The sequence below is a fragment of the Falco peregrinus genome, chromosome 5 (genome assembly GCF_023634155.1).
Source record: "Falco peregrinus isolate bFalPer1 chromosome 5, bFalPer1.pri, whole genome shotgun sequence".
Lineage (NCBI taxonomy): Eukaryota > Metazoa > Chordata > Aves > Falconiformes > Falconidae > Falco > Falco peregrinus.
Window position 1 is genome coordinate 21378473 of NC_073725.1, and position 16037 is coordinate 21394509.

At 42.9% G+C, this 16037-nt stretch overlaps 1 protein-coding gene across 1 annotated transcript in view; it reads right to left on the bottom strand.

The window, feature by feature from the left end:
- Positions 1 to 3639: 3639 nt before the first annotated feature.
- Positions 3640 to 16037, bottom strand: part of NPSR1 (neuropeptide S receptor 1) — a 59777-nt gene continuing 47379 nt past the window's right edge. Inside the window, exons 6-9 of the mRNA XM_027793653.1 lie at positions 7036 to 7112; positions 6274 to 6363; positions 4002 to 4182; positions 3640 to 3879 (exon numbers count right to left, since the gene is read on the bottom strand). Coding sequence (XP_027649454.1) covers positions 3786 to 3879; positions 4002 to 4182; positions 6274 to 6363; positions 7036 to 7112 — 442 coding nt within the window. The 3' untranslated portion in view covers positions 3640 to 3785. The remainder of the gene's footprint in view (positions 3880 to 4001; positions 4183 to 6273; positions 6364 to 7035; positions 7113 to 16037) is intronic.

Sequence of the window (16037 nt, forward strand, 5' to 3'; positions counted from 1 at the left end):
CCAAAGTCACTTTGAAAATGTTTTTTTTGGGGGGTCGAGTCACTTGTTCCTATGTTTTGCACAGGGTCCTGTGGTTTGAGAGAGGATTTTCCCAATTTCCTGCGTCTTACAGTGTCAACAAAGTACGAAATCTGAATAGGCATAAAGCTTTCCGGTATTCAAATGCCACGCCTCCAACTAAAATAAGCACCAGGCTCACTTTTATTTCTCCTGCTTATGTGTCTGTCTTAGAGATTGCTATCAGTAAGGGTCTGATGCTTGCAATAACTAGTACTCTAAAAATATATTGTGGAAGTCCGCTTCTGTAATGACATTTATGTGCCCAATTCTTACTAAAACAATTCGTATTTAAATGTCTAGGTACCTTGTAGAGTATGGACCTTCATTCGTTCATTCCTTGCAAGTCTTAGACATGTGTAAAAATTAATTTTATTTTGTTCTGTGGAACTCAAATCATCCTGTATCATATCAAAACATTTATTTTTTCTGTGAAAGACATCTCTAAAAAAAAACCCACCAAAAAACCTCAAAACCTACAAATGACCAGGCAGTAGCTTCCTTCTTTTTTGACTGATAAAGTCTGCACCTCTAGGCACTTGGCCAGCAGTGTGCAAGAGCATGCAAAATGCTTCTATAGGTAGGCATTTACTTTGCTGTTCTTCCCTGACTGCAATGTGGAATATTGCACTGCATTATTAGAGTATACCTACTCAGTGATTTGGATGTTAATTTTTGCTGTCTTGCGTATTTTTTTTTTTAAATAAAAATGAAAAAGAAGACAGAAATTTCAAAGGCAAAACCAAGATGAAAGACAAAATACTGGTTTATGCTTTTAGCGACAGATGGAAACTGGGCTAAGAGAATTGAACTTTAAATTACATAAGAAAAATGTCCAAGAACAAATTAAATAGCCTTCTCATACAGGTTTTATTTGAACCTGTCACAGAAAGCACACGTTTTCTATTCTCTTGAATGAATATATTAGTTGGAAAAGTATCCTAGTCCTATGCTGTTTGATGTGACTTCTCTGAGGGATGAGTATCTGATTTTTCATGCTTCCTGGGAATCTATAATCATACAGGACTTTATTATCATACAGGATTTTATGTCCTAGCAGTCACGCATACCAATATTTCTCGTTGCTGCGGGAATGTCAGGAGGATCTCACAGATGCATCTGGAAGTGTTAAAGCTGGTGAAGAGCACAGCTCCTCATGGGCTGTCACGGGCAAACCAGCTGGGTGCCCTTTTCTTGCTGTGTTCAGACTCCCTGGGTGTTCAGACCTTGACACTGACTTTCGCTACCTCTCCTCATAGGTGTGGGGTCTTTTGTAACAACTCTGTCACCGTTAGGCAAGTAAATAGATGTAGAACAAGTTGTGGATGCGGAATAGGAATAAGAAACCTGCCGGTGTCAGATGAAATCCCTAAATCTGTCTCCCAAAAGACAAAGAATGGCAGTGCAAGTGTTTTCCAGACTAATGCAAAAACTCAAGCTTTTTCTATTTCTTTAGAATAAAAGTTTTGAGGAATATAAATAGGTAGTAAAATGCCATGTCCTGCACAGTAAGAAAGCAGGATAGAAAATGAGACAAATTATTTACCTCTGTATTTGATTACTTGGAAGGGATGCAGGCAAAAGTGGTATGAGGACATTTCAACTGACAGATCCTCATAGGAGGAAGGGCGTCACCATCATGTCCAGAGGCAAAAGAATAGGAACAACATCTAAACGGTACATAATGCAATAAGGAATGAAACAAAAATACTTTTTCTTTGAAAATAAATGGGTAATTGCTTCATTTAAGGCTGGAACCTTACATTTACTCATGCATATGCTTAATTTAAATGGGATAATTCATGTGGTGACCCCAGTGAATAATATGCAAATCTTAGTGGGATTGAGACATGTTAAATTTGCAAATCAAAGTACTGCTCAGAAATGTTATCTGATTTCCAGGTATTAAGTCTACAAACTCCATTAATTGTTCAAAAGTAGGTAGCCAGTGTATATGTATCAGATGAAAAAGTTAAAAACCAAAATCTGTATCACTATGAGGCTTAAACTGAGCAGTCCACTTTTGGGAAAGTTATAACATGCCCACAAGAAGAAAAAATTGTTCTAGTTCTTATATACAATCTATCCAAGTTGGCTGCTGTAAAGGCTGGTGTAGATTTATGGTTTTAATTAAGCTGTTACCAAAATTTAGACATAACAGAACTTCATAATAATAAAAAGAGAACCTTTACTTATTTTCCTGAGAACATAAAGCCCCACAATTTTATGTATCTCCTACTTAGGAAAAAATATTTTTGTAATCAAGGTAATTCTAAATAAATTTTATTCAGTTCTTGTGGGGAACAAACTCATTGCAAAGGATCATGATAATAAAAATCATGATAATAAAAATAACCTGTTTAAACTGCCTCCACTTAAGTAATAATGCAATATTTTTTTTTTACCAGGACGAAATAAACACACTTGCCGTACAGCTGCTTAGAGTGAATTATCACACAAACACTTCCCGTTGCCTTGTGGTAAAATGCACCTTGAAGTCACTATCGTCCACCCACCTGCTCAACCCATGTGAGAACATTTCTTAAGTTTAAGAAGGATGTGGTGGGAGGATGCCCCGAGGGCTGGGGGAAGGGGATGCCCAACAGCCCAGGCGCTGTGTAGCAAAGCTCTGCCTGATGGCCAATGCTCCACAGCCCCTACAATGAGTGTACAGGATGGGACCATTAACAGGGATTTTTTTCTAAATATAATTTGAGTTTTATGGTTCCCCTTGGGTTTTTTTTCCAGCTCTGAGGTTGTCTAGAGATACGTATGGCTCCCTGCATGATTTAAGTGACACGAATGATTTACACAGGGCAGGAGCCAGGGAGATGCTGCTGTGTAGGCAGTGAGATTGGTCTGTGCTGATGAGGTGCCACAACTGGCAGCTCCCTGTTGGGTCCCCAAAATCCGCTTAGGGCCTTTGTCACAGAAGCATGTGAAGATCTGTGTGTGTGGTCCACCACGGGGGCTGGGAGAGGCTGGCAAACACTTAGTTAATATGGTAGCCCAGAAATAAATGACCATCTGGATGTGTCATGTGGGAGCTCTGCAGGGACCCTGGGATGCCATCAACACACCAAAGTAGGACAATAGAGAAATACTGTGTGGGAAAAGGGCGACAGCAGGACCGGTGCAGCTGGGAGCATTGGTGTGAGCTGAGAAGTGGGACCAGAAGGGGTGGGAGGCAGTAACCCAGCCCCTCAGTCCCCTCTTCTCTGGGTACTGCTTTGTAAGCGGTTGTGCATGAAACCCAGATATAATTACATAGTGTGACGGTCGTGTGTTCTCATTGGAAAAGTGCCTGTGTGTTAATTTTAAGCAGGGTCCTTGCTCTGTAATTGTGAATCCTCTATCAGTTATGTGAGCTGGACAGTGCAGTAGATGGCTTTTAGTGGCTCCTGAAAAAATAGAGAAGACTGACTAGACACCATTTACATTGCTTTTTGAAGTTTGGAGTACATATATGTATTACAGCTTGCTTAAAACCAGTGTGCCAAGGCAAGTCTTCACAATGGTGGCATGCAAACCCCTTTACTGATTTAGCACTTGCAGCATGCAGCTGCTGAGGCTGCGGTGCCGATCCAAAATACATGGGCTGCTCGACAGCAGCAAGGCGTGGGGTCTTGCCAGTCGGTGTCCGTCTGCTCACGATGCACAGGGCTCGTTGGGAACCTTTCCTTTCCTAGACACAGGTCACCGTGTGCCTTTGTGGAGCATCAGCTGTGCTAGATGTATTCTGGTTTGGACAGGACCTGCATCTCCTGCCCTCCATTGCACCTGTCCCGGAAAGTGCCCCCCAGCCTTCGAGTTCTTCTTTCCCTAAAGAAAATAAGGAACGGTCAGAGTTAAACCAGGGGAAAATAGGTAGTCAGGTTAGGAACTGTGTTTATGTGTTCCCTCCCTTCTTAGGGGTAGTCAGAGTGACGGTAAAGGAGCAATACTCAAAAGGGGGGCAGAGGCGGTTGCTGAAGAGGCAGTAGATGAGGGGGTTGATGGCACTATTCAAGGCTGGTAGGTTCTGAATGATCACAGATGCATAGAAGCGCTCTTTGGTCTCGGGGAGTACGTTGAAGTTGTCCAGGATATCAAACAGAAAATAAGGGCTCCAACAGAGAACAAATGCTGGAAGAGAGGCAGAGAGAGGAACAGCTTGACATTAGATAGTTTAGCTATTTAGGGAGGTAATCACACACGCATTGAGAGACTGGCAAAACACATAAATATTTGTTCATGCAAAAAAGAAATCTCTCCCTATTCAGGGTCTTATTTAAGAGAATAGTTATTAGATTGTGCTTTTATTTGTCTTTATTTTTATTTGAATGCCCATAAAATATATTATGTGTGCTCCTTTAAGTGTTTAGAGTGCTCCCTCTAGATATATCGAGACAGTTTTGAACACTACACAACACATAAAGGGTAAATAGGTAGCCAGTTAAAGCATCATCAGTTATAGTGAAGCGCTCTTTTAATGGTCCCCTGAGTGAGCAGCCAATCTAAATGTACACACCACCAAATTGCCTCTCTGTGACAGCACTGCCCCTCACAGCCACCTATTAAAAAAGGCTTTTAGACACCCAGGAGCAAGGAATTACACCCTTTCACACCACGTTATGGCAGACCAACATGTCATTTGGCATGCTGGCTGGTGGTGCTGCGTACAAAGGGTGTGCAGGAGGACACTAATTCCTGTACTGCAATTTAAGAGATAAGCTTGGGGAAGGGAAGAGGGGACTGCGTTGTTCATAGCCCCTGCTTTTGTTCAGAGATGCTAGAATTAAAAATGCCACAGATCTACCCTTATTTGCAGGCACAGGGAATAAATTTTGCCCCTCACGGATTTCTGTCATCTCCTTTCACAAAGACTTTTGATTCGAGATTTACATAGAAACGGTGGGACAGGCAGTTCGCTCAACTAAGCTGTAAGTATCTGGGTGTAAAAATGTACAGGTATCTGTGAAATCAGACACAGGATCTCTCCCTGACCCAAACGGGACAGCAGCAACCTCATGTTTGCTTTCTTGTCATACTGATCAGTATTTCTTTGTTGGCAGTTAGCTGAGTGCTCACTGAACGTGCAAGGAAGAGGTAAACTCCCCTCTATAGTAACTAAGCTGGTAACATCTATGCACAGATTCCAGCAAAAGAGCAATACGGTGTCAGTGTATGGAGCATAACACTGATTACGCAGAACTTTAAGTGGCTTTAGAAAAATCCATGAATGTTCGGTGCCTTCATCTGTTTGCACACCAAGCAATGCTGGCTGCCTAATATTATCAAGCCCTTCTGAAATACTGAGCATCCAGGTGAGCCCTTAACATCTGATGGCATTGCAATAGTAGTTGTTTCAGACAAAAGCTTTCTCTGATTGCCACGCAGGAAAGTTCAGACACAGAGAAGCTGTTCTTGGGCTTCTGAAAAGCATGAATTACATCAGCCTCTCTCATGTCTGCAGACGCTACCACTAAACAGTGAGCAAAGCACCTCAGTAGTAGCTATTATCACAATATCATCCAATCTGATTTTTGTGTAGTGTCGGCAAGAGAAGCGATCTTTTTCACTGGTAGGGGTGAGCTGTTGGCCCTTGGGAATAAATAGCTTCGGTCGCCTTCCTGCCTGTCACTGGCAGCTAATCACAAGCCCTGTGCGACGCTGCCTTTATTTATTGAGATAGAATGTCAGCCTCCTAATTCCATCAGAATAATGTCATCTCCCTGGGAGACGGAGAGCACCTGCACTGAGTCATCTGCTGCCCAGTCAGGAAAGGAGAGCTTGTTCTTCCCACCTCAGCAGGCAACACACCTGTGACATCAGAGTCAGTTGCTCTGCATCCCTCACCTCTCCTTCCTCTCCCCAGCACCTAACATGCTGTACATAGTCTCCAAGCCTAAAAGACAACTCAGTCGCCAAATCTTTTGGGAAGGAGAGGACCCCTTCCTTTGTTCCTTTTGGGCAATATCCCTCCTTCACCTTCTTTATGCACATGAGGGGCTGTGCATGTAATTTCATTTGAAGCTTATGTCAGATGCATAAAATAGGAGTTTATCAGCTGGAGGAGAGGGAAAGGACAAGAAGGCGAAGCAGGGAGTCTAAGTACAGGTCCTACTCTGAGCCATCTACTGCACTTCATCTGCTGATGACGGAGGGAGCTGAGGAAAACCAGCTTCCCAACATCAGCAATCCTCCCTAGCTACCGCTGTGGGGCTTTTCACTTACCAAGGATAATTACGATGCTGTACTTGATCGCTTTCACTTTCGCCCTGGATATGAACCCACGACTGGTGTAGCCAGCAGAGGTTTTACCACCTGGGGAAAGAACAGTTTGGCTAGTAAAAGAGCAGGGTTGGTGTGTGCATGTGCCAGTGTGTAATGCCACAGACAGGACAGCAACAAAGCCCATCCCTCCCGGTGTCAGGCAAGGGCTCAGGAGCTGCTGAAATTCAGACACTTGCAAGCCTGCTCAAGTTGGACACTCAAAACCTGAGCCACCCAAATTCTAAAGGGGAAAATGTAAGCAGAAGATATCTTTCTGAAGCAATGTGGCGTTTGTGGTCTTGGAGTGGAAAACCCAGCTTGTTTTATGGCTTTCCATAGCCAGGAATTTCTGATCTTGATAAAAATCCAGACTTGCAAGGGCATGTGAAAACCCAGAAAAAGTGTTATCTAAGTATATGCTAGAGGAAAATCATTCTGGAAATGGGCAGAGTTCTGGGAATAGGGATTTTGAGCTCTAGAATAAGGATCTTTTACTTTTAAATTATTTTCTTACAGATGTTTTCCCCTTTAAAGGGGATTTAGTGTCAAAGGAAAGAAGGTAAATAATGCAGAAAAGAGTTACAAATGAGCAATTACAGAAACCCCATTCCCACCGCAGTGATGGGGCCCCAACACGACACTGTGTGTCCAGGCATTCCTGGATTTGGGGGACCGGCTGGATTTGAATCACGAGGCTGGAGACACGTGTGTGCTGAGACTCACCAGGGCAGCTGGATATGATGACAGCCTGAGCTTTGCTCTTCATCCAGATGGTTCGTATCACGATTGAGTATATGACACTACAGAAGGGAGAGAGTCATTGGTATTATTAGACACTGTAAATTTAACTGACATCTCAGAGGTTCGTGCTCAATGAATACGTTTATCTATGTGTAAGGAGCTCGTAGAGATAATGAGACTGCACAGGAATAATAATAGTAATAATAATAGTAATAATAATGACAACAACAATAATAAAATATAACTCTTCTGTAATACTTTTCAGAAGCAGTTCTGAAGAGCTTTCACCATGGAAGTCGTTATCATTGTCCTGGCTTTGCAGATGCCAGATCTGAGGCTCGGAGGAATGCCGTGATTTGGCCAAGATCTCACAGGCAAGAGCTTATTGGGGATTTGGAGCTAGCTGAGGCCAAATCTGCCTGGCTACCAGCCCCAGGCCAACAGCCTGAAATGGCAAAGGGAGGGATCTGGTTTTGCTGTGTGTATGCTTCTGTTTTGATGTTACTTTGTGAGTATGAAGCTGATGAATAAAACGGTATCCTGAGGAATTCAACAGGGGCAAGATCCATGAGAAATGCAGTTAAATATCGTGGTGGTCACTTTCAGGTCTCAAGGTCCTGGGATGGAAATAGAGAAGGACAGAAGTATCAGGTAGGTGGGAAGAGTTAGGTGATTCAAAACTAGATCCATTGCAATTTGCATGTTTAGAGGGGAATATACATATACTTTCAATGGGAAAGATGAAAAGCGTCCTAGTCCGCAGTGCCCTCGGGTGGTTATGACTTTTCCCATGGTGATAAGAAATCCAGAATTCTTTTTATTTAATATAGAACAGGTAAAAATAATTCCTTCAAGCTGAAGAGCAGTTTGAACCCACATCCTGGATGAGGATGTTACCTTTTCAGCAGTTTACATAAAAAAAAAAAATACAAGGCCTTGCTCTGTCTGCCTTTTCTCCTGCAAGCGTGCATAACGTCCAGTTAAAAATCACTAAGCGTACTGGTGTTTTACCTTTTAGTCTGCTATAGAATACAAAAATGATTTAAGATTATTTCAGATAATGGACTCAGGTTGCCATGTTTTCCTGATGTAAAAACCAAACCTTGTAAGAGAAGCCATCGTGTGCTGTTTGCAATACACAGTGGTGATTTGGGGGGCCTGGGGCAGCCTGACCATTAATTGCCATAGACCTCAGGAGTGAGTCTGTGAAAAAGATGCAGCTAGGGAGATTATTTCAGATAAAGATGAGACTAAAATGTGTCCTACTATAATGTGATTTATTTTTATTATCAGAAGAGATGTTATTCTTATTAGAGGTTTCAGACTGATACACAAGCCTTTCCTACAGCACCCGTGATTCCTAGACACACTTGCAAAGGCAGTATTTGTGTGCCTTGGAGGCTTCTTTTCTATGGAAGTTTGAGCCATCTGGTTTCCAGGCTCGATAGGTGAGGGCTGGAGATGCAGCGTGCAGCCTGGGCTGTGCTGCAGAGCAGTAGTGTACTTGCCCAGTGAGGGCTTTGCATGCATCTGCCGCAGACCCTGGCTTGCCCTCCTTAATCCCTTCAAAGGTCCAGCATGCCTCCCAGCTGACTTGAACATTTTCCTTTTATCTCCTGGCTTTTCAAGAACCTGTTTATTTATCAGCTGGTGCACTTGAGAGTTCTTTTGTACTTTGTACTGACAATGGTGGAAAATTCATGTATCATTTCTCCTTTGACTGTTCCAATGAATAAGAATGCACCATAATGACAATTGTTGTCGTCTCAAGAAAATTTCCAGGCAGCTCCTAAAAGACTTTTTTCTATTTTCTCCCTAGCCTGCTATCTCTAGCCTGACCTTTTTATTTGCAGTTGAAACAATATCCCCCCTGATGCAGACCTGTGTGTGCCCAGTAGGACACATTCAGAGTTGCCTAAACACCAGGACAAAGGAGCTTAACTCCATAGCCAAAATACTCAGACTCCCTACTTCCAGCCAAGTGCCAAAAGGATTGAATTACAAAGTCAGGCTCCTCACTTGCCTTCCCTTTGACCCCAGAAATCCTGCCCTCTTGGCTGCAGAGCCTGGTAGGAGCATCCCTTCCACCAGATGCAGTTATAGCAGCTATCTTCTTCACTTGGCATTTCACATATGAGATTAGATGCTGTTTCATTTGAATCCTCAATTTTTAGAAGGCCAGGGGAAAGTTTAATTCCTGGTTTAATCCGGTGGCTTCTAAAGTGCTGCCAACAGAATGGATTTGTACCAGTGGTTTTGCTTCTGTTCATCTTTCTTTTTTCTATAGCTGGATCCACTGGAGCCTTCCTTATCGGGAGGGGACCAGAGGCTCAGGGTGGGTGTCAGGAAAGATGAGTCATTTGTCATGCTAGGTACGCTTCCCAGCAACAGTTCTGCCAGCCACAATTATGCCTTTATACTTTGATCTCTCTGGGACTCCAGATCTTATTAGTACCTAATCTTTCTTTTTTTCCCAGCTATGTTGGTATGAAGCTAAGAAACTGGACTTTCCAGAAATATGTCACCCAAAGCTTAACATCAGAAAAGGCGTCTGCACATGGGTTTCAAAGCCACAACAATAAAAAGAGAGCACTTAAAGAACAGAAGTTGTCTTTTTCTTATAGGGGAAAAGCAGGTTTTTTCCAGAATGCATTTGTAGCTTCTTCCTATCTGTAAAATGCAGCTGGAGAAGGACATGGCGGTTGGTGACATCTCAAAGGGTGGGAAGAAATTCCCACTTGATGGAAAATGAAGTGTCAGATAAGCAGAGAGAAGCGGATGACAGATGACAACTGGTATTCAGGTGGACAAGAGGGTGTTGGCAATGGTCTGCACCATTCTGACCGTATTGTAATCTCTGTTTCCTTCCTCTTGACATCAAGCTGCTCAGTCTTCACTGCCAAGAGGTAAAAGCACACCATGCACATTGCCACAGAACTAGTTTTCCAACACATGTAACATGCCTGCATGCTCCTTGCCCTTGTCTCCACTGAAAGCACGAGGAGATGTGATGTACAGTTTGTTAGGTCCAGGTGTTGTCAGGTTTCCTTGTCTCTGTGTGTAGTGCGCTGTCTTCCAGCCTTCAGTGGGGATTCTTGGGGACTATGCAGTCATCTTAATGCATGCTATGATATTAAAATACTATATGAGTTTTTGTGGCCTATTATTTGCAGATGAGAGACTAAGGATAGGGAAGAAAGAGCTGAGGTGGAGCAGTGAAGCCTGGATGGAAAAATATTCCAAGCCTTTTTGAGAAGGAGCTGCTCAGGCTTTGAAGACCACAGGATAGATATCTTTACTGAGGATCTGGACAAGGGGATCGAGTGCACCCTCAGTAAGTTTGCAGATGACACCAGGCTGGGGGGGGTTGTTGATCTGCCTGAGGGCAGGAGGCTCTGCAGGGGGATCTGGACAGGCTGGATCCATGGGCCGAGGCCAGTTGTATGAGGTTCAGCAAGGCTCAGTGCTGGGTCCTGCACTTGGGTCACACCAGCCCCAGGCAGCGCTGCAGGCTGGGGCAGAGCGGCTGGGAAGTGCCTGGCGGGAAAGGACCGGGGTGGGGTGTGTGCATGTGTGGCTGGTCGACAGCTGCTGAACATGAGCTAACAGTGTGTGCCCAGGTGGCCAAGGCGGCCAACAGCATCCTGGCTTGTATGAGAAACAGTGTGGCCAGCAGGACCAGGACAGTGACCGTCCCCCTGCAGTGGGCACTGGTGAGGTTGCACCTCAAATCCTGTGTTCAGTTTTGGGCCCCTCGCTACAAGAGGGACGTTGAGGTGCTGCAGCGTGTCCAGAGACGGGCAACGGGGCTGGGGAAGGGTCTGGAGCTCAGGTCTGATGAGGGGTGGCTGAGGGCACTGGGGTGGTTCAGCCTGGAGAGGAGGAGGCTCAGGGGGGACCTTGTTGCTCTCTACAGCTGCCTGAGGGGAGGCTGTAGGCGGGGAGGGGGTGGGGGGGGTGGGGGTGTGTGTGTTGTTTCCGTCTCTGCTCCCGGGTAACAAGGGACAGGACAAGAGGAAAAGCCCTCAGGCTGTGCCAGTGGAGGCTGAGACTGGATGTTAGGAAACATTTCCTCGTGGAAAGGGTGGTCCAGCACTGGAACAGGCTGCCCAGGGAGGGGGTGGAATCACCATCCCTGGAGGCATTCACAAAATACATAGATGCCGTGCTTAGGGACATAGTTTAGTGGTGGATTTGGCAGTCCTGGATTAACAGTTGGACCTGCTGATCTTACAGGTCTTTTCTAACCTAAATGATTCTATGATTCCATGGTAGAAAGGACATGCTGTTGATCTGAAAATGCAGCTATTTTTATAGCCCTGATAAAATGCGTTATCTGGAGACATGTCAGGAAAATACAAGAATATGGTTCGGACTGCAGGTGTATCTCAGCAAATGAAATTTATTGCACCTCCAAAACCAGTTTGGCTTGATCCAGATTCTGAAGGACTAAGATACATGTTCATTGTAGCATGTTATCTGTTAATGATGTTGTTTAATATGGCCCCCTTGGTAAATACAGCATTTCTTGTCCGTGTAACTAACTCACTCATGGTCAGTCATACATAATGCTACCATGAACAGTCCATCTTTGTTTTTAATTCATAGATTACTTTTGTTTTGGAAAATAAAATGTCTGCTGGTATAGCTATGTATTGATATTAAAAACCATGAGAATTATAGGTCTGCCCACTCTTCAAACACAGACTTTTAATTTTTTTTAAAAATAAATGATTGCATTATGCTAGCATCCCACCCAGCTTCAGTATTTGCTAGTAAAATGAAACTTTACCACGGCAAAGAGTACACTTAAGCTCCCTGCTAATTGCTCATATTTATCATCCAGCATTGCCTATTGTTCCTTGTACTTTATTTGTGCAAAGTGATGCAGCTGCGTTATGTTTTATGGTAGCTAATTTACAGCACTATTTATCCAAAGACAATAGGTACATGTAACTTCATCTGAACAAACCATTGTAAGCATGGGTAAGGGGTGAATAGACAGGCAGATATTAGAACATACGTGCAAGACCTAGGCTTTTTTATTTATGAATGGAAATTGCAGGCAAAAATGATTGTGCTCACTGAATCAAGCTCAAAAGATGACCTTTGGTATTTTTATTAATGCTATTTTTATTTCCTTTATTTGATTTGATTCAAACACCTTTTATTTAATCAATTTTTTATTTCATTGCAATGTCTTGGGTTTAGTTCCATATTTTTCATTTTAGCTGATTCTGTTTTTTCTCTTCTAATTATTTTTCTGTTCTCCAAAGCAAATGTTTTCTTGGAGTTTTGATTTTAAACAGCAGATGGATATTTTTTTTTCTCTGTGCTTCAAGAGGAGCTTTTGCAATTTTTTTTAATCTGAATTTGGAATTATATTAGATAAATGCCTACATATTACATTTATCAGGTTAAAGTATAAGAAAATGTATTTAGTGATCATGAATAAGAGCTAAAAAATACTCCAAATTTCTCAATATATTTCAAAATACTCAAGTGTCAGAATATAATCGTTGGCACAGAGTAGCAATACAGAATGGGAACCCAGCAGCTCTCCCATCTCCTCATCACCGGACCTGAGGGGCCCAGGTGCAAATATTTCCAGGAGAGCAGTCTGTAATCTGGATTTGACCCATATTTAACCTCTGTTCAGCAATGCCCCGGAGGTATTAATCTATCACAGATACCGTCTGAGCTCTGCTTGGCATATATTGTACAGGAGAAATGGCTTTGATTATAGCTGATGATGTCCCAGAATAGGAAAGAACTAATTACAACAGGCTGCCTAATTATTTTTTCTGTATTTTCTGGATTTTGGTAGATTGATGATATAAACGGCAGAAAAAGTGGTAGATGAGTCTAAATAGGAGGGAAGAACAGACCAAGTTTTGAAGTGCTGTAAAGAAGAATGTGATTCAGGATCTGTGGCTCTCCCTGACTGGCACTGAGACAGTGGGGAGGAGGGGAGGGAGCTTTTACATGAAAAGAACAAATATTCTCCCCTTTTCTCAGCTCTCAAAGCTAACCACACACTTGGGTTAAAAAAATCTAATCACAGCTTTTCATTCTCTTTTTCATTATTCAGGCCTTGCTCGTTTGTATTATAATCAGATAAAAAACTCGCCACAAACCCACAAGGTGTTTGATATCTGTTTGCTGATTCTCCAGTTGTGAAGAAGCGGTGGGAACAGACCTCAAGCATTTCAATCTTTCAGGCTGTTGCAGTTTTGTTCATAGATTGCCTTTTCATATAGACATTTAAAAAAAAAAAAAAAAAGGAACAGATTGTTGTTTTCTTCTGGTTCGTGTTTTGGCTTGGAATCTATAGGGTTTGCCCACACAGTGTTTGAGGGATTAGCTTGGTGGTGGATGGGTTTTACAGACTGAGCAGAAGGTTATCAGCTTAATAATTCATTCCACGGGCTGCGGCGTTATGAATAACACAGCTCCTGTGAGGTGGTTGAAGGCTGTGTCAGGAACATGTGAAATCAGCTCTTCCGAGAGAGCTGAGGGATGGATGAGAGAAGCTTAAAAGATGATGGTACCTGGGCTGTAGCGAATGAAAAGCGCTCAGCCGAAGTGGCGTATGTAGTATGGAATTAAGCCCTGCACCTGAAAAGTAAAATTTTATCCTTTGTATGCACTTCGGATGAACTGTGCCAGAAAAAGTGCTGTCATCAGTGAACTGCTTTGCTTTAGAGGTTAGGTTTTCAGCAGATTCAGGAGGCAGAACTAATTAAGAATTAACTCCACCAGCCAGTGTCCCACATTGCGTCAGGCACCTGCCACGCAACTAAATCAGAGTGCTTTGGTGGAGAAAATAAAGTAGCTGTGCAAACAAAATGAATTATTGTGGAAAAGGTTTTATTCTTTCTCTGTGTGCGCCCTGCCTCACTTCCTCAGTAAGTGTGGCGTCTGCCTTGGCTTCTGGTTTATTCATATTGCCGGCTTCTTAGATACTGAGCCTTGACTTTTCAGTCGCAGATTTATGGATTGTCTCTCCGTCATTATGTTGTGGCCTTTTTTTGACAACATCTTCGGCTAAAAGCCATTAGACAAAAAAAAACCCAACAAACCTCACAAAATGCCTTCTTTTGTTTACTAAGTAACACCTGTCATTTTTATAATTAATTTTTTGACAGAGTAACACACAACTACCATGTACCTGAACTCTGTCACTCACCCTTATGAAAAAACATCTCGTTGGTCATCAAAGCCACTGTGCGTCTGAAAGAATTCAGTGGAACGAAACTTTTGCAGAGAAATGGAGTCCCTGCAGACATTAACAGCCATTCCTGCCACTCTTTAGCTGCAAACTTCTTACCAGATTATTTATATGCTGCAGCCGCATCAGGTGGATTAACTTTAAACTTCTGGTCTGCCAAGAAATTTTAATGAAATAGATGTCACACCTTGAGGCTACGTTGACATATTTTACAGACACATCAGCTGGGAAGTTGCAACCTTCAGCTGTATGCTTGAAGCTTGAAAAACTGTTCTGAAAAAATAGCCAGTTCTTCCCAAACTGCATGGCATTTCATTCGTGTCTCTGGTGACCTTGCCACAGTGGTAATCCTCTTTTCATGTGATTTTAGACAATCCTCTCTATTCTGAAGAAAACAGTGTCACTGACTACTAGAAATCAATGGGCACCAAAAAATCCTTTCCTGTGCCACCCCCTTTCCTTCCTCCCACTTAGGACCTGTCAAAAATTTGACTTGTGCTGGCAAGGGCATGGGAGCATTGGTGTTAGCATGCGCTGAAAGACAGAATGTGCTTGGGCAGGCCACGGGCGCTGCTCTGCCCTGTGCCTCCAAGGCCGGTGTTTTAAGTCCTGCCATAAACTTCTCGTGTGAAAGTTGCTTAAGGTTAAAGCTGCAAAAATTTTAGGATGCTTTACCCGTGTCTCAGCTGTCAGGGCAATCTCATGAACTGCCGGTTTCGCTGCCTTTTCCTTTCCCCTTGCGCCTTCATTGCCTTCTTGCTTCTGGGGATTGACTGCAAAGCAAGTCACAGAGCTGATCTGGTTTGAATATCTCCCTTTGGCAGGGAGGAGGGGAGCATAAAGTCAGCAGCTCTGAAAAATTCATTGCTATGTCACTTGCCTTTCCTTGCCAAAATAGTATACATGCCATGTAAAAAGAGGTGGCTGATCTTTGAAAGAGATGCTTCACATGCCTGTGGAATGGCTGATAACTAGACAGGCTATGGGCCTTTTACCTAAAGCACTGAAGATGCTGGCTAGAATTTCCTGATCGCTGGTTACTTGAAAAAAACTCCTAACTCCTCTCACAGTAAAAGCCAGCCTCAAGTTTTCTAGTGCCATTGCTTTTCACGGTTAAATTACTTTTTGTCTGTTCTGTATGTCTTTATTTTTTTTTTTTTGCTGTTAGGCTGGACTGCAGACCCACCCACATTTTTATTTACATATTCCCAAGAATATTTTTTGGTTTATTTAAAACCAGGCTGGTTTTAAGAGACAGGAAAACATACAAAGAGAAATGATCCTGTCTGGGAAGGAAGAGCAGTTGGACAATCTTGAAGTAGTTTTTCTCTATTGCCCTCATATCCTTTCTTTAAGGAGAAATTCTCATGCTTTTGTTATATCTGTGCAATCTGGCACAGAAACGGAAGGCTTAGAAAACTGATGTGTTATAAGCAAAGTATAAAAATTGTTCCTTCTCTCTAGAGAGCAGCACTGGTCAATGTTGAATTCGTATCAAAAGTCAGATAGATGAGTTCAGGCACCATGTGGTTTTGATTGTATCAGAGATCAACTTGTTGCCATTAGAAGCTGCAGAACTTAATCTCCACGCTTAAACAAGTAAGAAACCTCAACGCACAACTCAGCTGGAAAGGAACTAAATCCGTGACATGGCCTTTACTATATAGCTTATGTAGCCAGCCCTGTCATCATCTAGAAAAGGTCAGTCTCCCCACCCTGCTCTCACTTGGGGTGCTAATGAGCAGGAAGCTCA